Source organism: Petaurus breviceps, unplaced genomic scaffold, assembly GCF_028583685.1.
Source record: "Petaurus breviceps papuanus isolate PSGF00001 unplaced genomic scaffold, PetGlider_PUasm1.0 182, whole genome shotgun sequence".
NCBI lineage: Eukaryota > Metazoa > Chordata > Mammalia > Diprotodontia > Petauridae > Petaurus > Petaurus breviceps.
The window spans coordinates 5151704-5175773 of NW_027185786.1; the positions used below are offsets into that span (position 1 = coordinate 5151704).

Genomic DNA, 24070 nt, shown 5'->3' on the forward strand with positions numbered 1-24070 from the left:
GCCCCTGTCATCCTGAATATTCTTTCTTATGGGTTTCTGTGACACAGCTCTCCTCTGGTGGTTCTCTTACCTGACTGGTCCTGAGCTCCAGTCATCTATCTCAAACTCAACACACCCACAACAGAATCCATCCCCTGTCTCTTTTAAACCTCTCCTCTTTCTCGCTTCCTTATCTTCAGAGATGACTGCATCTCTTCCTGTCACCCTGGTTCACAGTCTTAAAGTTATCCTTGGCTCTTCTGTCTCCATCAGCTCCATAATCAATCAATCCTTAAGGCCTGTCATTTCTGTCACTACATCATCTGTCCTATCTGTGCCTTCCTCTCTACTCACACTACCACCATCTAAAGTAAGCCCTTCATGCCCTCTCGCCTTCATCTGGACTGTTAAGCAGGGTCTCTGCCTCCCATCTGTCCCTTCTCTAATTCATCCTTCCAACACCTGCCATCCAATAATCCCAAAACAGAGCTCTATGACTCTTTCTCTTCCCCACTCTTCCTTTCCTGTGGCTCCCTGTTGCCTCTATGATAAGATACAGACTCTTTTGTAGACCATTTAAAAGCTCCAGCTCATATTCCTGACTAATTCTTGTCATTTCCCCCTTGGGCACGCTGACCTACTTGCCATTTCTAGTATATGACATTCCATTTAACCCAGAAGGTTCCATCTACTCCTTTCTCTTCTCTTTTGTAGTTCCCAGATCCCTTCAGGGCTCAGCCCCACAGCCACTTCTAAGAAGAAGCCCTTCCTGACTCCATCAGGTATTAATGCTCAGTGTTTAGGGGAACCTTTCAAGTCTCTAATAAAAATGACTTCAAGCAGAATGCCTGCTCCCTGAGGGTAAGAGCTGCTTAGTGGCTATTTTAGCGCCCCCAGCAGCAAGCCCTGGGGAGGTAGGTGCTTAATAAACACTTGCAGCAGAGAATGGCAATGCTTCCCACCTGGCCCGTCTCTGTTTTCTCACTGCACCACTTGCCCAGGTCAATGAGGCACTTGTCCTGGAGAGCAGGGTCCAGCTTCACGTCCATGGCCCGCTGGTGCAGGATTCTCTGGACTTCCGCTCGGCATTCTCGAGATAGCTGCACAGGAAGACGTTACAAGATAGACTTTAAAGAAGTCCCAGGATAAGGCCAACGATGAGATAACTAGAAGAAATGGCTTCATCTAACTCCAAACTACCAAGGTCTGATTTATTTGTAGAAATGAAAGACACACAACCCCAATTCTAGATTCTGTGCCTTCTTCCAAGCTCAGGAAGGGCATATTTGTGAACAAGGGTATCGTGTAATTTAATCTCTTCTTCCTGGAACTAAATAATGAAATGAAACAACTATAGGTAAGGCAGTGGATTCGTGAAATCCTGGAAGGTTTCCTTCATAGCCTAGCAGGGCACCAGTGAGAGGGTAGTGAAGTGGCACAGTGCACAGAACACTGGGCACTGGGCCTGGAGTCAGGAAGACTCATCTTCCTGAGTTCAGATCTGGCCCCAGACACTCACATAGCTGTCACACCCAGAGCAGGTCACTACATCTGTTTGCCCCAGTTTCCTCATCTGTCAAATGAGCTGGAGAAGAAAACGGCAAACCCCTCCAGGATCTCTGCCAGTCAGACCCCAAGTGGGGCCATGAAGAGTTAGACACGACCGAACCACAGTCAGCACCAGGGAGGCACTGGAAGGTTATGTGCTTCACCTCGGAGACACCTCAACACAAACACTCTACCCCAAAAAGGCAGGAGTCAAGAGAGAGCTCTGAAGATAAGGCCACAAGAAGACTTTCAAGGCATGGCAAGTCCCCAGCAGAGGGGTCTGTTCTGAGGTGCGGATGGCCAGAGCCAAGCCATCACTATTCTGACTGAAGAGCCTGAAGGACCTTCCAGGCACTGCTCAGAGCCCGCTGATGAGCAGCCAGGCAGCAGCCCTGACCATAGCCTTGGGGATGCTATTCTGCTCCACTACTCCCTTTTAAACAAACAAACAAACAAACAAACAAACAGTAAACAAGGGAAGAGACAGGTGGGAGGATTATTTGTTGGAGATCACACAGCAGACTCCAAAACAGGCCCTGCCAAGTTCCCATTCTGACCCAATCACTGAATAAAAGTATTTGTCAGACAGAGAGATATTTCTGGCCAGATACAGTGGCACTTTCTCCTCGCATTGATTTTGTATTGGCTAAAATCACAATATTGAGTCAACTGATACAACCACTTCTGACGCTGAGAAGCAAAGGAACCATGAGCCGCGTACTCTCCTGCCCTGCTCCTCCGTGCGGTAGGCGTGTCTATATAAGCAGGAGAACACGGCTCCAGGCGGCATGAGCTCACTGGTCTCATTCCAGCCATGGGTATGGCAAAGACGAGAAGCATCTCCTTGGCACTTGCGGTAAAGAACAGGGTCCAGTCTACAAAGAAGAGAGTAAAAATGCAGCTACTTTTAACAAGCTCTAATTTACACAGGACTTTGACAGGCTACTTTACTTGGTGACAAGCAGCTCCCTGTGGGGCAGGTGTCAGAAGATATTGGAAAGCATAAAAATACTCTATTCTTAGTAACATTAAGATGTTATCCACTTCAAAGCCCGATTCCTTTTGCCCTGGAAGGAGAATACTAGGGTAGGTGGGCGTCAAGTCTATATCTTAGGGAGGAAAACTTGGATGTCACCTACAAGACAGCATTCATGGTAATAATACACAGTCCCTGGCAAACTCAGAGTCCATGCTGATCCATAAGAGTCATAACTGAGTGGCCAAGATATGTCTTCAACTCTGAAGGACTTATGATGAAAAAAATGCTATTCATCCCCAGAGAAAGAACTGATGGTGTCTGAACAGAGATCGAAGAATACTTTATTTATTATTATTATTATTATTTTTAAAGCAATTGGGGTTAAGTAACTTGCCCAAGGTTACACGGACAGTTTTTTTGTGTGTGGGTGTTAAGTATCTGAGGCCGGAACAGATCCCGGTCCTCCCGACTCCAGGCCTGCACTCTTACTCACTGCGCCACCTAGCCGCCCCTTTGAAGAATACTTAAAAAAAAAATTTTTTTTTTAATTTTTCTTGAGGGTTTTTTTTTTGGTCTTGTTTCTTTTACAATATCACTAATATAAAAATGTGTTTTACATGATTACAGATGTGTAACCTATATCAAACTGTCTGCCTTCTTACTGAGCGGGGTGGGGAGGGAAGAAGTGAAAGATCTGGAACTCAAAATTTTAAAAACAAATGTTACAAACTTTTACATGTAACTAGCAAAACATAAAATACCAAATTAAAAAAAAAAAAAGGTATGCGTTTTAAGCATAACACCTTTTGACATAGACACCATAAGGAAGCAACAAGTCTCTGACCCAGCCCTGGTCTACTTAACATCTCATCTCCTTTCCCTCTATGCTAGGTAATGCCTTAATTTAAAAAAGTACTTCTATTTTTAGGGTACCAATTATGCATATTAGTTCCAGTAAACATACCTACATTACATTTTGAATATGACAATAAAGGAAAAGCTGGGAACAGTTTATTGCTCATTTATCCAAGCTTGACATCTGTAAAAATCACAGCAAGTTTTACTCTGTCATAACTATATAGTCAACATTTTTGGAATGATGATTAAAAGCAAGAAAGAGGGCAGAGAAAAATTTACCAAGTAGTTTCAGAATTCCATGATTTTTATGAATATTCAGGAATGAAGTGGGAAAGCTGGAGATAGGCTAAATGATGCAATATTTTTTTTTAAAAGCAATTGGGGTTAACTTGCTCAAGGTTACACAGCCAGTTATTTTGTGTGGGTGCCAAGTATCTGAGGCCGGAACCGATACCAGGTCTCCCGACACTGGGGCCAGTGCTCTTACTCACTGTGCCACCTGGCCGCCCCTGAAATAATTTTTTTTATGAACAACTCTTCTTAGCCAACTTTGGACAGGCTGAGTAAGAATAGAGATTTCTATAGCTATATCATTAACTAACTTCAGGGAATTAAGAACAAAATACATGAAATCTTCTAGTAAACATTCTAGTAAAATGAGTTGCAAAAAGAAATTTTAGCAAAAGTCAAGGGTGTTTGATTTAAACATACAAACCAACAGTGTGAGAACAAGGAGAACCACAGCCTATTCGTTATGTGTTGGTCTGTGGGTAATGAGTGAAACTGAATTGATAAGCCAGTCTTCAATGCAGGTATGTCTCTCTTTGCAATCAATTTGGGTAGTTTAACAAAAGGCAAACAAAATACCAAGTTCTTACTTTTTGATAGAAAGAAATTCATAATAAAGGGTGGTTTTGATTACTTTGAATAAATAAAAACAAACTCCCATCTACTCTAACAATCAATAAAACAACAAAAAAAGCAAAATGTTGTAATTTGCTTTCATAACAAAAGTGTTATTTGTTTTCCTCACAGGCTCCAGGGCTTTTTTTTACAGACAGACATCTGTGATGCCAGGATCCTGACCTTGTACTTTCAGATGGGCGCTGTCTGGTGACAGCTCAGCAGGGGACTGCTTTTAAGACACTACAATGAAAGCAGTAAGGATCAGGCTGCTTAGAATCAAGCATGCTAGCCATTCTAGGAAAAAGAAAACACCCTTTCCTACTGACAATTTCTAAGATTAGAAGATGAAGCGGACTTTGCCAAGAGTCGGCTAAGGCATAAGACACTTACTTCCAGTCTCGGGAGATGAAATACTGGAGCTCAAGCAGTCTGTGCTCACAGTCTTCGACCATCTTCTCTGTGTAGAGATGCTCCATCAGACAAGAGAGGATCCTGCCCACGGGGAGGGAGAAAGGGCACCAGCAGAGTCAGAACACACTCACAACACAATGCAAATGCATCCTAAAGCACATACTGTGTGCCTGCCCTGGGCTAGGTCATGGAGATTTCGCCAGGGCAGGGAGCCCAGGATGAGGAAGCTCCTGCCAGGGTACATCAGCAACTGTGCTGCAGTTGGGAGAAGCTCACAGGGTCAGGGTGAGTCTGACCTCAGCTAGACACTGGTCTTCCTGACTCTGAGTATGACTCTCTTCCCCATTATGATATGTTGCCTCTCACACACACCAGGGAGTAAGAGACCAAAAGGAGAAACTCCTTGTCTACAAGGAAATCTTACATTTTACTGGGTGATACACATGTATATAAATCAAAGATTAGCACTTCCTTATCTTAGAGATGAGGAAGCACACATCCAGTGACTTGTCTGTGGTCATCTAGGTAAGAGGTGACAGACAAGGGAGCTGAATCTCGGTCCTCTGATTCCAAATCCAGGGCTTCCCCACTGTACTGCTAGGTGATTAACAATTAAAGGAATCAGCAAAGAGGAGGGTGGGGTGGGGGACAGGAAGGCACAAAGACAGACATTCAGGAAAGGGAAAGAGTGAAGAGCAGAACCATGGCAAAGGCAGGCTAAGTCACACTGTGGAGGCCTTTAAATGCCAGTCAAAAGAGTTTATGAGGTATCCTTAAGGAAGTAGGGAAACAGTAAAGGGTTCTGATCAGAGAAGGGACAAACCCATACCTTTGTTTTAGGAAGATAACTTTGGGAGTCATGTGGAAGATGGATCAAAGGTGGGAAAGTGGAAGTAGGGAGACCATTCAAGAGGTCAATGTTCAGGCAGAAGGTGATAAGGACCCCAAACAGTGGTGGTTATTAGAGGGAGAAGGTGACATGGAGGTGAACCGATGAAACTTGGCAATGGACTGGACGTGAGGTGTGATGAAGAGGAAAGAAACCAAAAGTGACTGGGGGACTGATGATACCTTTAAAAGAAATAGGGAAATCTGGAGAAGAGGTTCTATTGGACGTGTTGAGCATAAACTGGTGACAAGATATTTAGGTGAAGATACAGAATGAGGATTAAGGAGAGAGATTAAAGTTTGGATAGATAGTAATTTAAGAGTTAACAACTTAGAGATGACTGAATCAGTGAAAGTAGGTATGAACACCAAGGAAGTGTATGGAAGGGACCCAAGACAGGGTTCTGAGGGGCTACCTATGATTAGGGAATGAGAAATGAACAATGATAAAGCAAAAGAGAATAGCAATTAAGATAGGTAGGAGAAGATTAGGAAGAATATGACTAAAATTAAAGACAGAATAGCTAGGAGGAAAAAATGGATAATGGTATCAGGCTGCAAAAACTGAAGAATCAAGGAATGAGAAAAGAACAATGGATTTAATAGTAATAAAGTAATAAGGTTGCTTGGAGAAAGTAGTTTTTAATAGAGTGGTAGAGTGAAAATAAGTCAACAAGAAAGATAAAACATATTAAGACTTTCACTGTGAAAGGGAAGAAAGTTATACAGTGGAAGTGCTCAGGGGAAAGACAGGGTCAAATGAAGGGCTTCTATGGATATGAGCTCAGGCACATCTGTAGGATGGAGGAAAGAAGTCAGCAGAGACAGAGAGTAAAGATGAGAGAAAATGATTAGAAGGGGTCAAGGTCCTCAAGGAGGCAGGAGGAGATGAGAACGAGAGCATAAGCGGAAGGCTGATCTTGGGAAGGGAAAGGGCTGCCTTGGCTTCAGAGACTGGATCAGAGGAAAAGATGACAAAAGACACAGGGAGGCTCTGCGGTGCAGAGTAGGTGAAGTGAGGGAGTTCATGACCTACTTAGATTTTTCTGTAGCTTTGGAAAACAAGGACTTGGCTACTTTCCCAGGTCAAATAGGAACTTACACTTGGGAGAAGATTTCCTTTGCCTTTCTTTACTTTAGCTCCTTTCTTTGTGCTAGCACGTGTACAATTATCTCAAATACTTATGTATACTATAGTAACTTGAAGCTGTTTCCATCCTTCTAAGGGATGTCAGTTTTATTTATGGATAAGAGTTGTGCCTCCTCAACTAGAATACAGATTCTTTAAATACTGTGAAAACTAAGTATTTCCCTCTCATTCTAATTCTGACAAATTCCACTAATTGGATAAAAGTACATAATACATAATTGTCTATGACTGACTCCTTGGTTGAAAACCAAGTTGGAAATATGTATAATATATTCAACCAACAAAAGAGCTCAAGAAAATGGAGAGTCAGGGCATATGACACTATCCTGTGAGTCTTTTTTTCTTCATTTTTGTGATTACTCAGTGGCATAATTCAAGGCTATTTATGATCATGTAAAGAATCATAGTATTTAGGCCTGGAAGGAGGGAAAGAACCTCATCACATCTGCCCTAAGTGCAAATCTGGATTCACACTCAGGTTGCCTAATTTCAGGATCTGATATTACCTTGGGACCTCCAACCCTGGAGCTGAACTAAACTCAGTGAGCCCAACACTTTAAATGGCTAGCCCCAGACATGCCAACCAGCCCAGCCATCCTGGATGGTGATTTTCCATCTTCCCTCAAAATTCCTCCCCCCTCCCCCCAATACTCTTAACCTCCTGCTCTGGGAAGAATAGCTCAGTTGGCTGTCCTATGACTCCACTCACCATTACTGTGACATCTGAGGCCACAGCTCCTGTCTGAGATCACCACCCCTATGTGCTACAGTCCCCTATTGAATTGTAAACTCTTTGATGGCAAGAACTATCTCATTTTTGTATCCATGTCCCTGGCACTTAGCACAGTGCCTAAAAAAATGTTTTTTCAATTATTTCTTCATTCTGCCATGGTGCTCCATGATAGTGATGGGCAACATCATACTAGTGATCAAATATGACCTAGCTCTCCTATAAACAGAAGAATAACAGATCAAGAGCTGGGAAGGGCAAAAGAATCATTTGCTCCAACCTCTTCATTTTACAGATGAGGAAAATGAAACTGAGAGTTAAGTGACTTACCCACAGTCACAAAAATAGTTAAGGATCAGAGCTGGGACTCAATCCCAGATCCCCAGCCTTCAAATTCAGCACCTTACATAAATTACACCACATGAAAGTTTTCAGATCTCATATCCAAAACTAATTTTAACAAAGGTTGATGCACAATTCAGTTACATATTTCAAAATTTCTTTTTCCCCCAAATCATTCAAGTGATTTAGAATTCTAGTTTCTTAATTTCTTTAAAATCTTATGGTCTACTCCTCTATTCAACCTTAGCTACACAGAGAATCACAGAATTTGAGAGATGGAAGGGAATTCAGGGAAATAGATCTAGCTCAAGCAATAAACACAAAAATCTCTTTCCTGTATGACCATCTAGCCTCTATATGAAGACCTCCAAAGAGGAAAAGCTCACCACTTCACCACTTTTCAAAGCAATCCGTTCCACTCTGAGCCTTTCCTGGTCTCTTTCTAACCCCTAGCCCCCCTTCCCCTTTCAATCATGGTTCTGTTCCCCCCTCCCGCCCTCCCGCCCCCCCCCCTCGGGATAAATGCAATCAGACTGATTTCTCCTTCACATGTGACAGTCCTTTAAATAGGTGAAGACAACTATCATGTTCGCCCCCACCTCCTTTGGTCTTCTCTTCTTCAGGATAGCCAGGTCCAGTTCCTTCAGCTGCCGCTAAGATGCCTGTGGGCTGAATGCCCTTCCCTGTCCTAGTTGATTTCCTCAGGACCCTTCTGAAAACCTGGTCCCCAGAACTGGCCATGGTGCTCTGAGAGAGGCCTGACAAGACACCAACCTCCTGACTCCTCACAGCCACTGGTCTTCTCAGTGCCGGGCATAACTGCATTAGCTTTCTCAGCTGGGGTGTCACAGTACCGAAAGTCACAGCCTGGATTCCACCTCCAACCACAAGTGTTCCACTTTCTTAGTGAGAAACTCTGAAATGGTTCTATCTGGTCATAACCTAAGTTCCCATCTCCCTCCAAGTCTTACCCTCTTCCAATCTGTGACCTCCAATCTCTCTACCCCTCAGTGTTTTCCCAGACAATTCACTTTGCTCTGACTTGACTATCTTTTCTGTCCAACCCCAAGCTTAGAGTTAAGCAACTGAACGCTTCACTGTCCTCAGCTCTCGAGTCCCTCCATCCTACCAAGTGACAAAAGTCAAGCCAAGATCATTCCCGAAATCTGCCTCCCGAGCTCCTCCTTGCACCCTGCCCAAGAGAGCTGGAGCAGGTCACCCACCGAGCTGGCAAATCCTCTACAAATGGAGTTACTTAACCTCACCTGGGCTTCACCAAAGCAAGGAAATCCTTTGATTCCTCCACTAGTTCACTCCCTCACCCAGTGGTGTCAAACTCAAATAGAAATGGGGACTACTAAACTGTACATAAGGATCCCTGTGGGCTATCACAGAGACTTAGGTTAAAACCATGTATTATCTATGTTTTATTGTATTCTCATTCATTTTGTTAAATGTTTACTCATGACATTTTAATCTAGTGCAGGCTGTATTTACTCGTATTGTGGACTACGTGAGTCCTTTATGAGCTGTGTCTGATATCTCTGCCCTAACCCACTCTCTCTCAGGGATATTGTAAAATCTTCTCTTTTTTACTGAAACCTTCTATTACCTCCTCCTCCTTCCTCCCACCTCCCAACTGAGGACCTTGCCTCACACTACATGGAAAAAACAGAAAGCAAGAGCTCTGAGTTCCTTTTTCTCAAAATCCCCCAAGATCATCCCATACTCTCACCTACTTTCTTTTTTTTTTTTTTTAAAGCAATTGGGGTTAAGTAACTTGCTCAAGGTTACACGGCCAGTTATTTCTGGGTGTGGTGCTGAGTATCTGAGCCCGGATTTGATCCAGGTCATCCCAACACTGGAGCCGATGCTCTTTACTCGCTGAGCCACCTGGACGCCCCTAAGCAATTGGGGTTAAGTAACTTGCTCAAGGTTACACGGCCAGGTGTTTCTGGGTGGGTGCTAAGTGTCTGAGCCCAGATTCGATGCCCCAGGTTATCCCAACACTGGGGATGGTGCTTTTACTCGTTGTGCTACCTGGCCGTCCCTTCTCACCTACTTTCTTTGAGAAGGAGGTGCCTGTTCTGGTCAAGGCAAATCCCACTACATGTGTCTACCTGCATTCCAGCTCTTCTCATTTTCTCCAGAAGACTGCCTGCATTATAATCTCCTCTCTGTTACTTAAATTAGGCCAAGATATTTCCCTATCCTTTAAAAGGAGCCTTGCACTTGACTGTAACAAACCTTGAAGTTCTCATCCTGTATTTCTCCTCCTTTCTCAAACTCCTAGAAAAAAAAATTCCTACTTGTTGTCTCCAAGTCCTACCGTCTCATGTCAACACTCTGCAAAATCTGATGTCTGCTCTCACTACTCAAATGACATGGCTTTTTCTACGGATACAAATGCTCTCAGGGCCAGATCTGAGGGGTTTTTAAATTCCTCTCTGTAATACTGAACACCACAGAGCACTTTCTCTTGTCCCTTAGCTTCAGGGACACTATCTGGTGCAGGTTCTCCAGGCCTCTCAGTCTTCTCTGCTGGCACATTATAGCCTCCTAACTGTGGGCATGTTATCCTCAGAGTATGTCCTCAGTGCTCTTCACATTTCTTTTTCCAGTCTCACCTCTATGCTGATGCCTCTCAGATCTATTAATCTAGTGTTGGGAGCTTTTCCTGTGCTCTCCTCATGCCACTCCCAATGACCTATTGTTGATCACAAAATGGGTAACTCAAAAATGTGTCCAAAAAATCCCCAAACCAAACCTCATTATTTCATTCATGCTGAAATTATGGCCCTTTCTTCCAGCCTTCCAAGTTTCACAACTGTGGTATTATCCTTACCTTCTTATTCTCTATCACCTTATACATCCAACCATATGCAAAATCTTGCCATTTGTGTCTCTACAGTATCTCTTGGATGCATCTGTCTTAAAATTATGTCTTTTTCTGGTCCCCCTGACCGCCTCCCCCTTTTAGTCAGGACAATGTCTGTCAGGAGGTAGTATAAAGGGGCAAGAGCAGGAAATAGGATTGTAAAAGGGAACCTGGACAGCATGTATAAAGTGTCCCAAAGATCAAAGGAGCATATTTTACAATCTATCATAGATTAACCAAAACCTACAGCCTGGTAATATATGCGGTATCAGAGGAAGACAGTTAGACTCTGCCATTAGGGCCTTCTGGTCCTATGATTTGTAAATCTCAGAAAAGTTCCATCTGGACTTCTGCAGTAAGACCAGCAGATCACCATAAGGTGTTGATAATTTTGAAACTTTTAAAGTTTCACTAACAACTTTGAGATGATTTGGTTATGTTAATGAACTAATCCCAAGGTGGTATAGATAAGAGTTTGTCAGTACCCTCAAAAACCTATATAAAGGAGATCTCAAACTCCTCCTCCCTCTACCCCTGTACTCCCCCCACTGGGTTCAAGCTGCTGAGTGCTCCCAACACTCACATTATGTGATACTCCCTGCCTCTCCCTCTCTCCATCCTCTCCCTCATCCTGCCTGCCCCTGTTCCCATGCCATCCACCCTGTACCCCTTTTGCCACTTGTCTCTATACCTTATTAGAGTGTGATTGCAGCCCTACTTCCTGTCATCATGATGGGCTTTCCTGGTGAGTACCCAAAGAACCAGGTGTGCCTGCCTCCATTTCACAATTTCATCACTTAATTATCAGTTCACTTGACCTGTTGGTGCCTCAGTTTCCTCACCTGTAAAATGAGGGCATTGAACTCATCAGCCTCTAAGGCCACTTTGAGCTCTAAATCTGATCTTTTCCTACTACTAAACATGGTCACCACTTAATTCATGTTTATTACCTCTCAATTAGATAACTGAAAAGGCCTCCTAACTGGCTTCTCTGCCTCAAATCTTGCCCACCCTCCAACTTCAAGGGAGCTAACAAAGTAACCCACTACTCCCCTACAGTGGCTCCCTATTGCCTCTTTGATCAAATACTCCTTTTAAATAGTTTAAAGTTTTTAAATCCCTTCACAACTTGGCCTTAATGTAACTTTCCAGTCTCAAGCTACATTAATATCCTTACTATAATTTACCCTCTGGCTAAACTGATCTTCTTATTCTCTTCTGGAAGGGATTTCCTACTCATCTTCTCCTCACAAAATTCCCTACTTCCCTCCAACATCACTTGTTACAGCAAGCCTTGAATGACTCCCCAAGCTACTGCTGGTCTCCCTTGTCTAGACTGTCTTGTAGCTGTACTATACATCCTTCTGTATGGGCAGGTTGTCTAAGGAGAATTTCCTTTCTGTGAGAGCGGGGACTGTCTCATTTCCTTTGGTGTTCACGGAGCCAGCACAGCACAGTACAGTATAGTATAGTATAACAGGCACTTGATTGATGACTGACTGCTAAATGTAACACAACTGTACATGTGAAGAAGGCACCTACATTGGGTCTCCAGATCGTATGTGCTTGCAGGCCGTCTGTATTACTGATTCACAAGCTTCATTCAAAGCTCGGTCAATGCGGTAATCTGCACCAGGGTCAGTTTCTTGAATCAGTGTTTGAAGCTAGATGAGAGTAATTTGAGAAAACAAAAAAGTTACTGAGTAAGTAGAACAGATTGATGCCAAATACAATGACTAACATTCACTTATTCAATTTCAAGGTCACTTTTTAAAAACTTATTGATCATTTATTTTCACATGGCCTTCATTTCCCAATATCTCTCTGCCCCTCTAAGAGAACCATCTCTTCAGCCAAGGAATAAAGAGAGACAGAACCAGTCTGAATGCCTCAACAAAGCCCAACATCCTATGCTGTGGGCTACACTCCATCTAGAAGGGAGGATGGGCCTTCTTAGCTCGGTCTTTCATCTGAATGATAGAAGTCCTGGTATGTGCGGCCCCTGGCTGGACAGAATTCATTGGATCCTCCCCTTCCACATCTCTCTGGCCTCTTGACAGTCACTTCCATTACAATCCTACCCTGGATTTTGGTTAGATACTCCTTCATCTGTGAGGCAGCTACTGCTTCCAATTCTTTGCAACTTTAATTTGTCAAAATGATAACAAAGATACATCACTATTTTGACTAACTTCTAGGTGCTACCAAGTATCTTCTCCCTGGTGTCTAACTGAAGTTTTTTTATTTTGGATCCAATGAAGATCCCTTACCTAGACAGACTGAGTCATGTCTGAACCACATATTCAGCTTCCCCTGGACAAGGTTGCAAAAGAAGGAACAAGAAGCCATGTATAGGAAGTATGGATAATCAATAATCAATAAGTATTTATTAAGAAGGAACTACATGCCCAACACTATGCTAAGCATTGAAGACACACACAAAAAAGGCAAAATACAGTCTTTGACTCCAAGGAGTTCACAATCTAATGGAGGAAACAATAAGAAAACAAATATGTATTAGTTAAATAGGAAAAAATTTTGTGGGAAGGCATTAAAATTAAGAGAGGTTGGGTAAGGCTTCCTATATAAGACAGTATTTTAGATAGAACTCGAAGGAATCCAGTAAAGGAGAGAATATTCCAGCCATGAAGTTCAGCCAAGAGAAATTCTCTCCATCCCAGTGATTTGGAACTCCAGGATGTCATTATTGTAACATCACTCTCTCCCTTGCCTAATCCCTTATTCCCAACCCCTTCCCCCCCCCGCCCCCCCCTGCCAGTGGCCTATTTGAAAGTTACACATCCCTTCCAATGAGTTCTCTGGAAATGTCTGACCCAAAGACAACAAAACTAGATTTCATCTTAAACCTTTTCCTCTCTTGTTCCCTCCATCTTCTTGTAGTCATTGAGACCCATCTAGCTCCCACATGATGAGACAGCTTCCCTGGCTATGATTTCCAGCCTTGATTGCACATTCAATCAGACCCCAGACCCAGATGGTGGTAGCTGGGGGAATGGAATACTCCTTGCTACAAATGGCTACTTCCAAGCCTTCCTTCTACCACTGCCTCTAAGCAACCCCAAAAGAGATTCCACTATGGACTTCCTGGACACATCTTCACATAAACAAATGACCCCAATTTATCTCATCTACTCCAGCAGATTGCCCCCTTTGTCATGCTCATTTTTCTTTATCTCCGAACTCCCCCAATCTGCTGGCTGCTTCTCCCAGGCATAAATCTCCCCACCCTCCAAAAGTTCTCATTAGATCTGTCCACCCCTAGCTGTCATTCCTTATCTTTCCCTTTCCTGGCTAAACTTCTGAAGGACATCTATAATTGATGTCTCCACTTCCTTTACTTTACTCCTTTATTTAAGCTCTGCATTTTTGGCTTCTGACCAGGTGATATCTTAATCGAAAAAGTCTAAGAGCTTTTTCTCAAACCTCATCCTTACTGACCTCTCTATATCATCAATCACTCCTTTCTCCCTTATGATCTCTCCTCTCTAGGACTCCAAGAAGCTCTTCTATCCTGGTTCTCCTACCTGTCTGACAGTAGATGTGATCACATGTGATTGCTGAACCACTGTCAGTGATACGTGAAATAGGAGAAGTATCACAAGATTGAATAGTAAGTATCCTGATTTCCAAAACTAGTAAAGACAACAGAATCTACAAATTATAGGTCGGGGAGCCTGATTTCAATTATTAAGAAGTTTCTGAATGAATCACATGATTCTAGAGGCCCAATGAAGAATGATACCTACCTCCTGACAGAGGTGATGGACTAATATGCGAACAAGAAATCTATGTTTAGATAAGGGGAAAGGTTTGGGGGATAGAAATATAAGCAAATGCTTGATAATGAGAAAGAGAAATAGAGAGGGAGACAGACAGAATGAATACAAAATGTCCACATTAACTCCATCAAGAACAGGTCATGCCATACATGTTTGGAAGCTGTCAGTTTCTTAACTATGCTTATTTGCTAAATAAAGGTAGCTTTTTAATAGCAATCTTTCTTTTCCCCCACTCTCTATGCTAAGAGAGGGAAAGGAAAGAAAGGACAGATGAAGTGTTGCCAAAAGAGAAAAAAAGTGTCATTGAAGCATTAAAAAAAAACATATAAACGAGAACAGAAGGAAGGCCAGGAGGAATAACAGAAGAGTTTTGAAAGTTACGTGTTAAATTTATTACATACATAAAAAGAAAAGAATCTGTATATAATACAGATTCACAGCTTCAATTATAGATCTTTTTCCTGTTCTATTATAAATGGAAATGCTCACTGTATTTGATGTTTGTTCTAAATAAAAAAAAAGAAAAAGGAACAGGCCATTCAGGGCTAACCTCATTTCCTTTTTTGATAAGATAACTAAATCAGTCTCAGAGAGGAATTCAGTGACTACAGTTTATCTAAATTCAGAAAAGCTTTTGATAAGGCTTCACACAGTACCCCAGGGAAAAAGAGAGATATAGATTAGATAGTAATATAATCAGATAGATTTAGAATTGGTTGGATAGCCAGAATCAAAGAGTAGTGGTTAAGGGTTCAAAGTCAAAGCAGGCAGAGGTGTTTAGGGAAGTACAGAAGGGATCTCTTTTGGCCTCGGGATATTTAGCATTTTTACCAGTGACATCAACACTGTATACAATCAACTCTGCAAAAGATACAAAGCTAGGAGAGAGGTCTAATAAAGCAGAAAACCAAAATCAGGATCCAAAGGGACCCTGACAGGTGAGACCATTGGCTTGAATCTAACAATGAAACTCAATAGCAATAAATGTAAAAACCAACTGTACAAGAATAAGATGAGGGAGACGTGGGTATATAATTGTTCTGAAAAAGATCTGGGAGTTTCAATGGATCCCAAGCTCAATGAATTAAAAGTGTAATGAGGAATTTCAGAGTTTCTAAGAAAGTGGAACACTTGTGGTTGGAGGTGGAATCCAGGCTGTGACTGTCAAAACTGTGACACCCCAGCTGAGAAAGCTAATGAAGTTATGCTGGGCACTGAGGAGGCCAGTGGTTGTGAGGAGTCAGGAGGTGTCTTGTCAGGCCTCTCTCAGAGCACCATGGCCAGTTCTGGGGACCAGGTTTTCAGAAGGGTCCTGAGGAAATCAACTAGGACAGGAAAAGGCCTTCAGCCCACGGGCATCTTAGCGGCAGCTGAAGGAAATGGACCTGGCTATCCTAAAGAAGAGAAGACTAAAGGTGGACATGATCATTGTCTGTAAGTATTTAAAGGGCTGTTCCATTTGTCAGAGGTCAGAACCAGAGCAGTTCTGGAGAGTTGTCTAGAAAACTGGGAGCTTAAGTAAGTTACAGAGGGTTACAAAGAATGTGTCCGACATCTTTAGTCAGCTAGGTGGCCCAACAGATAAGAATGCTCTGCCTCGAGTTGATAAAACCTGAGTTCAAATCTGACTTTGAACATCTACTAGCCGCGTGACCCTAGGAAAGTCATTGATCTCTGTCTGCTTTGGTTTCCCCATCTGTAAAATGGGGACGATCACAACAGCACAAAGTTCTCAGGTTGTTGTGAGTATTAAATGAGATAATATTCGTAAACTGCTTAGCACAATATAGGTATTTAATGTAGGTATAGCACACAGTAGGTATTTAATAAATGCTTATTTCCTTCCTTTCTAGGGTAACAAAATATACTTTTTCCTAAGGCAGCCTGTCTGGCATTCACACAGGATAGCAGAATTCCAACAAAAGCTGCCTGTTAAATGAATGTGAACAATAGACAAGTCATGGTCACAGGTGGGGTGCAGATAAGACAGAACTGCAGGGAAAGACAATAAACGCCCCAGTTCAGGCAAGCTCCAAGGATTACTGCTGCCAGTTGGGAATTCTGGCCATAGTGGCTTGGAAATGGGTGCTGAGGCCTTGTTCACCTACCTCTAGTCCCTAGAATGTATGTGTGAAATCTGGCAAAGCACTTCAGTGCTTGGTACAGAAAATAGATGAGGAAGTCATTTTCTTTGGCTCTGGAGAGCCCCTGCCTAAATGAACTAAGCTGAAGTCAAGAGATTAAATATGTACTGAGTCAGTGTGTAACAGGAAATTATGTGATTAAAATATATGTTTTGTAGTTTACCAGTTAGGGAAAGGTCACTAAATCACATCTTCAGTAAACGGAAAACAGCTAAAATTAATGGTTAACCACATGGGTATATAAATGGATGTCAGGCGCTTCAAATTTCACATGGAAGTTGGTTGTGTCAAGGAATGAAATTTCTAAGAAAAAAGGAAGGGAGAAATAAACCATCCCAAATGAGCTTGATAATGGAACAGAGAGCAAGGGAAAGCAAACTCCTTTTGTTGACTCACTACTCTTCAATAGGTAAGCAATGTTCAAGTTAAGGGGAATGCACTGTTTTCCCACCTGGCCAGTCTCAAATACCACTAGTGGTTTCCAAATGTACCACTGCTGTTTAATTTCTTCACTGACTGCAAACAAGGCTTGGAGTGATCACAATTATACCAGGGGAGAAGCAGAAGGCTGGGCTATCAGTTTGAGGAACTGACTACTGCTGCCATCTGAGGATTTTAAAGTTCCTGACATTCTATATTTGGAAAGCATTTCTATTACAGATATCTAGTGGGAAATCAATGGCAGTTATTTCTGAATCTGAGTCACAATCTCTTTCAAAAAGCTGAATTTCCAAATGGGAAACAGCACTATTTCTTCACAGGTATGGAAAATAATTAAGATGATTACTACAGACAACTCACCCACTTTACAATCCATTATTCCATGTGTCTTAATACTAAAAAGAAGCAAAGCTTCACATTTGCTCAGGTTTCAAAAATAGCTAAAACCAAATCTTTTCTTCCCCTTGGTCCCTATTACATTGTGGGTGAATGTACAGACACCAGATGTCTCAGTTTATTTCTGATTATTTTTAATATTTGATTATTTTAAATTTGTGCACATAAAAGCTAACCACAGTTCCAAGGCTACCAGGGGGAGAAATCACAATGAAAAATTCAGACCAGAGGCATCTAAAAACCTTCCTAATAAGCTTGACTTGGCATTTTGGGAGAACAGGTTATAACTGTCTCCAATTTTTCCAATTTCTTTCTTACTAAGGAGACCAATTTTCTACAGAGTACTTGATGCCACATTCCAATTTAGCATGTTACTTTTAAGAGGAGGACATAAAAAATAAGAAGCAGTATACAATTTTATTCTATATCAATGCGGTAGAATAGGTCATAAAGTTCTGTTTTCAGCTAAGAAATAACAGCAAAGTAACACCCAAAATTTAATAAAAATGTCATTTTCAAAATAAAAAACTGATTAAAACTTTCTAATGTTTTCTTAAGAATTAAGGTCAGAGGGGTGGCCAGGTGGCTCAGTAAATAAGAGCACCGGTGGGTGTCGGGATGACCTGGGGTTTGAATCTAGGCTCAGACACTCAGCACCACACCCAGAAATAACTGGCCTTGTAACCTTGAGCAAGTTACTTAACCTCAATTGCTTAAAAAAAGAATTAAGGTCAGAATATTTAGTTAAACTCTGTCCTTGGAATTTCGGGTTCTCATAATGAAAAAAGTAATTCATATGCAGGGTGCCCAAGGATGCTATTGTTATCCCAAACTGCTTTAAAAAAAAAAAGACTTTATCTTGTGAAAAGCAATAAAATTGGGGCCACAGTGTTAACACAAGTGAGTTATATCTAAAAGACCTTGATATTTGCCATCTAAATTACAGATTAGTTACCATGCTTATAATCACTCACCTACAAAACCAAGATGAATAATGATTTGTTAATATTCCCACCTAAAGAATGCTGAGAATAATTTTGCTATTTAGAAAATATCAAAACACTCCAAATGCCTTGGAATGGGGACAGCCAAAGGGCTAGCAAGAAATACTGATGGGTGGGTATGCTTTTGTTCTCTCTTGCATCGCTGGTTTCTTCTAACAGTAAATAGGGGGTTTTGAGAAACTAAGCAAGATAGAGGCTCTACATATCAACAATGGAAACAACTCCTAAACATCATTAGCTTCCTCTACTGTCTGTCCTACACCTCTGAGACTCAGTGAAAGCAACCATGAAAACCATGAATGCAGACCTGTCCTCCTGAGTCTGAAGACCTTTTCCCCTTTATGAGGAGCTGCTCTGGCTCTAATGACTGGCTTTAAAAATACCCACCACAAGAAATGACCCTTTCACTGTAAAACAATGGCAAAGAATATTTTTCATCTGTGTCTTTAAGTAAAAATGGCAACTGCTGATTATGCACTCCAGTGATGGCTCGATAGCAAATTCCATGTCCTTAAATGAAGTCTGCCTTGAGAAACAGTCCTACTGAATTTGATACTTAGAACCAAGTGCATATCAATGAGCTTTCACAGATATTCTGTAAAGGGTATACACTGGGTCAGGGTGAGGTCAGGAAGGAGTTCTCTAGCTGCTGAAATGTAACATTAAGATGGCAGAACAATTCTTTCCTTACCGCTTGCTGGCAATTCATTCCAACGTTCCCCTTCTCTCCACGAACTACTTTCATCAGACAGTGCAGAGTCCGCCCTTTTCGATGTAGTCCAGAACAATGGTGTTCAATTTCCCCTCGACAGCTCAAGATAATCTCAGGGCTCAAAGAAAAGTCTTCCATCAACATGCGTCGGTAATCCAACATTTCTCCCTGGCATTCACTGCTTACCTGTCGACCTAAACCACACATAAGAGAGAGATAAGTCACAGTATTAAGGAAGGTGAATCAGATTCAGAAGTACAAATTTTCTGTAATCAGAACACATAAGCTACACTTACTATTAAGATTTAAAACTCTGAACTTGGTTCGGGATTTAGGAGCACAAAAGAAAGTTAAAATTCAGCTGCTAAGTATGGTATAAAGCATTCTCTCTCAGGGGGGGAATCTGCAGCCTCGGGGCCACATGTGGCCTTGGGTGAGGCCTTTTGACTGAGTTCAAGTTTTACAGAACAAATTATTTTATTAAGGGGACCTGTTCTGTGAAGTTTGGATTCAGTCAAAGAGCCGCACTTGAGGACTTAGAGGGGTCACATGTGGCCTTGAGGCTGCAGGTTCCCCAATCCAGTCTTAGACTGACTGCACACCTTTGAAGTGACACTGTGAATGTTTCATCATTAGAAGTGAGAACTGGAGCAAAAATGGCAACCAAATTGATGTTATCTGCCACAATGATCATAAAGAATGGCCAAGTACTAACATAAGAGGCATACTATATTGGAGAATCAGACTTGATGTTAGCCATGAGGTCTCCTTCCTTGACTACTTCAGCCTTCAGTTATCTCTTTTTCAACTCTGGTACTTAATCTATATACTATTCTGTCCAGCACTAAAAGAAACACTACATTACGTCTCTGGATACTGTTTTGTGGGCTTCAATATTATTTCTTCTCTCCTCCCCTCTAGATCATAGAGTAATAAAGTGAAAAGATCATGTTTCTTTTCCACCTATGTCCATAAACATAGTAGAACAGGAAAACAAAATTGTACACCAAATTGCAGATTCTTATATTTTTAAACATATAATAACTTCAACTCATAGTTTTCAAAGCTATCCTGCTTTTCTGTACTTCTTTCTGAATTTTCTTCTTTCTCTTCTCTTCATTAAAAGGGGGGGAGTGGGCGGGGCTCAATGATCCTTGTTTCTTTTTCCTTGCTATCCTATACTGACTCTACCTGATCACCACCACCACCCTTTTATTTTCTGGCAGGGGAGGACGGAGAGAAAACAAAGCCTTAAACACCATTTGAGTAAATGAGATGGGATACTATTGTGCTACTAGAAATGATTTAGGGAATAGTTTCAGAGAAACCTGGGAAAACTTGTATTTATTGATGGAGAGTGAGGGAGCAGAACCAAGAAAACAATTTATACAGTGATAACAATACTGAAGAGAAAAAACTTTAAAATTCTTAGGAACTTGTTCAACACAGGATGACCAATCACAATTCCAGAGGACACAATGAATGAAATTCAGGTAATAGATTCAGAATGCAGATTGAGACACATCTTTTTGGGACATGGCCAATGTGTGAATTTGTTTTGCTTGACTATACATGTTTATAACGGGGTTGTTTTGTTTCTCTTTCTCAATTAGGCAGATGGGAGGAAAAAAAATGAGGGTTTTTGTTGAGAGAAAGGCAATAATGGAAAATAATAATATTCCAATAATATTAATGTACTATAATTTGTTTAGCTATTCACTGATAGGTGGGTACCCCTTTAGTCTCTAGTTTGGAGCTAATATGAAAAGAATTGCTATATTTACTTTTGTATATACATAAATCCTTTTCCTCCTTTTTTTTTTTTTTTGGTGCTCTCCTAGAGGGATATAGGCCCCATAGAGTTATCTTTGGGTCAGAAGGTGTGTAATTTAGTAACTTTTAAGTCATTTAAATTGTTTTCCAGAATGGAAAGCCCAATTCACAGCTGCACATACACTGCATCAATGTGTCTGTTTTCCCTAACCCCTCCAATATATCACTTTCTTCTTCTATCTTTGCTAATCTAATGGGTATGAGCTAAAACCTCAGTTGTTTTAATCAGCATTTCTCTAATTATTAGTGATATGGAATATTTTTTCATATGATTGCTGATAGCTTGGATTTCTTCTTTTGAAAACTGCCTGCTGAATATCTTGACTACTGGGTAATGCATCATACTCTATAAAGAATGAGGTCTTTATTAGAGAAACATACAGCAAATATTTATTTTCAAGCAACCTTGTTTCCCTTCTAATTTTAAAAGCATTTGATTTGTTTGTACAAAAGTTTTTAAATTTTATATAATCAAAATTGTTCACTTTATCATCTGGGATCTCTAGCTCTTGATGAGTCATAAACTTTTCCCCTAGTCAGAGAAAAACTAAATTTATTAATCAGCTGTTACAATGGCATAAAAGAACTGTCACACATAGTATTTTGAGGATTTCATTCCAGCTTCCCTAAATCTTTTTTTTTTTTTGCAGGGGGGAAGGCAGCACAATTGGGGTTAAGTGACTTGCCCAAGGTCACTTGGCTAGTAAGTGTTAAGTGTCTGAGGCCACATTTGAACTCAGGTCCTCCTGACGCCAGGGCTGGTGCTCTATTCACTGCTCCACCTAGCCACCTCTCAGCTTCCCTAAATCTTTACAGGAACCTAAGATGGTGTGGCTTTTGAGGCCAATTCATTATAACTGTCTACAATTTTTTTTTGCCTTTTTTTTTGGAGGGAGGAAGGCTGGGCAATTGGGGTTAAGTGATTTGCTCAAGGTCACACGGCTGGTAGGTGTTAAGTGTCTGAGGCTGGATTTGAACTCAGGTCCCTCCTGACTCCAGGGCTGGTGCTCTATTCACTGCACCACCTAGCCGCCCCTATTGTCTATAATTTAAAATTTTGTTTTTCAAGGTAAAGTAAACACAATGAAAATAGGAAAAGTTTGTCAGAACTGGAGGCTAGTGGGACATTACTGAATAGTTAATTAGGATACTCACAGATGTAGAGATTTTTTCAAGGTATTCCCTATGGATAGTTACCTCATTAATTCTAAATAAAAGAAAGCAGAGGTAGAGAGGCGAGACTGAAGGAATAAACTCCGCCTCTTCAGTCACACATAAAAGGCATATTTTGGGGTGCTATCCTCTTATCCTCACCATCTTTCTCTGTCAACTATCTGTGCTAGGAACTACGTGATCCTGATGTCTTACAGGAAATGTATGTCTAGGTGGAGGGATTACAGACCAAGGTGAATCTATCTGTTTCTGTTAATACCGACTAGAAACTTCTTTTCAGACTATAAACTTTTACTAGTGATGGTGACTGATATGACGAAAGTGTAGATCTGTCTAGAGAAAGCACTGGTTCCTACTCCTTGTTGAGAAGTGATCAATGTGCTTCTTCTCCCGCCTCCCTATCATGAAAAGAGAAGCAAGTCGGCTCCTTTAGGAACAGTGATCAACATCTGCACCCTCCCCATCATCCCTTCTTGAGTCTTCTGTTTGCAGGCCAGCCACTTTATCTCTCAACAAGCATTCCAACACTGTTCGTCCTTTTGCAGTTAAATGAGACAACCTTTCTTCATAGGTGTCTCTTTACCCTTGTTCAAATGTGCTTCTCTCTAATAATAACAACGTTTGAGTCCTCATTCTCAGGATCTGCATGCAGAGCTGCCACTCACACACTACGGTATCAAACAATGCTTACACTGCCCACATGTTACTGGGTAAAGCAAGGTCTCAGCATGAGCATCAGTATCTTCATCCCTGTCATCACCTTACCCTTTGGGGACAATAGTTTCTTCTGGTTCTTTCTTGCTGTAACATACTAGTGCTCTTAGGAATGGTCTTCGGGTCCCTGGAAGCGGCACATAAACTCATGTCCAGACAGTCCAGGGAGAACGCTAATCCTGAGCCATTTAACCAAGACAGGCGGCTCCAGGCAAAATAGTGTGTTGACACCCAGGCCCTTGCTTGGTGGTGGGAACTCTTCAATAAAATTCATCTTGTCAGTATTTCCTTCTGAGGTTTTGCTGTAGATGTTCTGGAGTTAATTCTCTTCTTCTGGGTTTGTGTATTGTCACCAAAGGAGCTTTTTATGGTGGATTTCTCACCCCTCATTCTTCCAGCCTTCAGATTTTACATTAAGATGAGATTCTGCACACTTCTGGAAGGAAAGTCTAGTCTGGTCTTATTGCTGCTTTCTTAGGGCATTGAGTGCTATATTATTACAGTTCTCAGGGTCAGCTCAGGCCAGGGGATCTGAAAGCCATGAGTGTTCCCAAAGTTGTCTGATCTAAAGTAAGTCTGACTGCTGTCCCCCAGTCTGAGTTCTGCACGTTTCTGGGTTTGAGTCTGGGCAACAGGAGATTGTTACCGGACTTGGTCAGTATCACCCAGTGAGGAAGTTCTACTCTTCTCTTGGCACACAGCCCAAGGCCCACCACTGCTTTTTAGCCTAGAGTGACAGTCCTAGGAAGAGGTCCTCTCCTCCACCTGTGGCTGAAACCTGGTTAGTAGATGACAAAGCTGCCAGCTGGCACCTGTTCTTGCATCCTGCACTCAGTACCCTACTAGGGATTTGGGGCTTCCTCTTATCCTGGTGCACAGTCCCCTGCCTGGGTGCAAAAATGCTACTTGTGCTCCAGCAAGCTTGTGGCCAATGTCTATGGATCTGTTTGTCTCTCTAAGCCAACCTGAGCTTGAAAAATGTCAAACTGACTTTTTCTTGAATTTTCCCATCAGGCTTTGGTTTAGTGCATTTTCTAGATCTTGTATAGCTGGATCCATGTTTTTTCACCAAATTTCTACAGAAAACCTACTTCTCCTCTAGGTTAAGGGGCCTTCACCTTTTTTTAATGTCATGGACACCTACAGTCTATGTCTATGAAACTAATGGACCTCTTCTCAGAGCA

At 41.7% G+C, this 24070-nt stretch overlaps 1 protein-coding gene across 1 annotated transcript in view; it reads right to left on the reverse strand.

The window, feature by feature from the left end:
* The window catches only part of GLG1 (golgi glycoprotein 1), a 147153-nt gene that overhangs the window by 20261 nt on the left and 102822 nt on the right, over positions 1-24070 (reverse strand). The window contains exons 8-12 of the mRNA XM_069087661.1: positions 19146-19360; positions 12212-12333; positions 4661-4762; positions 2249-2402; positions 942-1079 (exon numbers count right to left, since the gene is read on the reverse strand). Coding sequence (XP_068943762.1) covers positions 942-1079; positions 2249-2402; positions 4661-4762; positions 12212-12333; positions 19146-19360 — 731 coding nt within the window. The remainder of the gene's footprint in view (positions 1-941; positions 1080-2248; positions 2403-4660; positions 4763-12211; positions 12334-19145; positions 19361-24070) is intronic.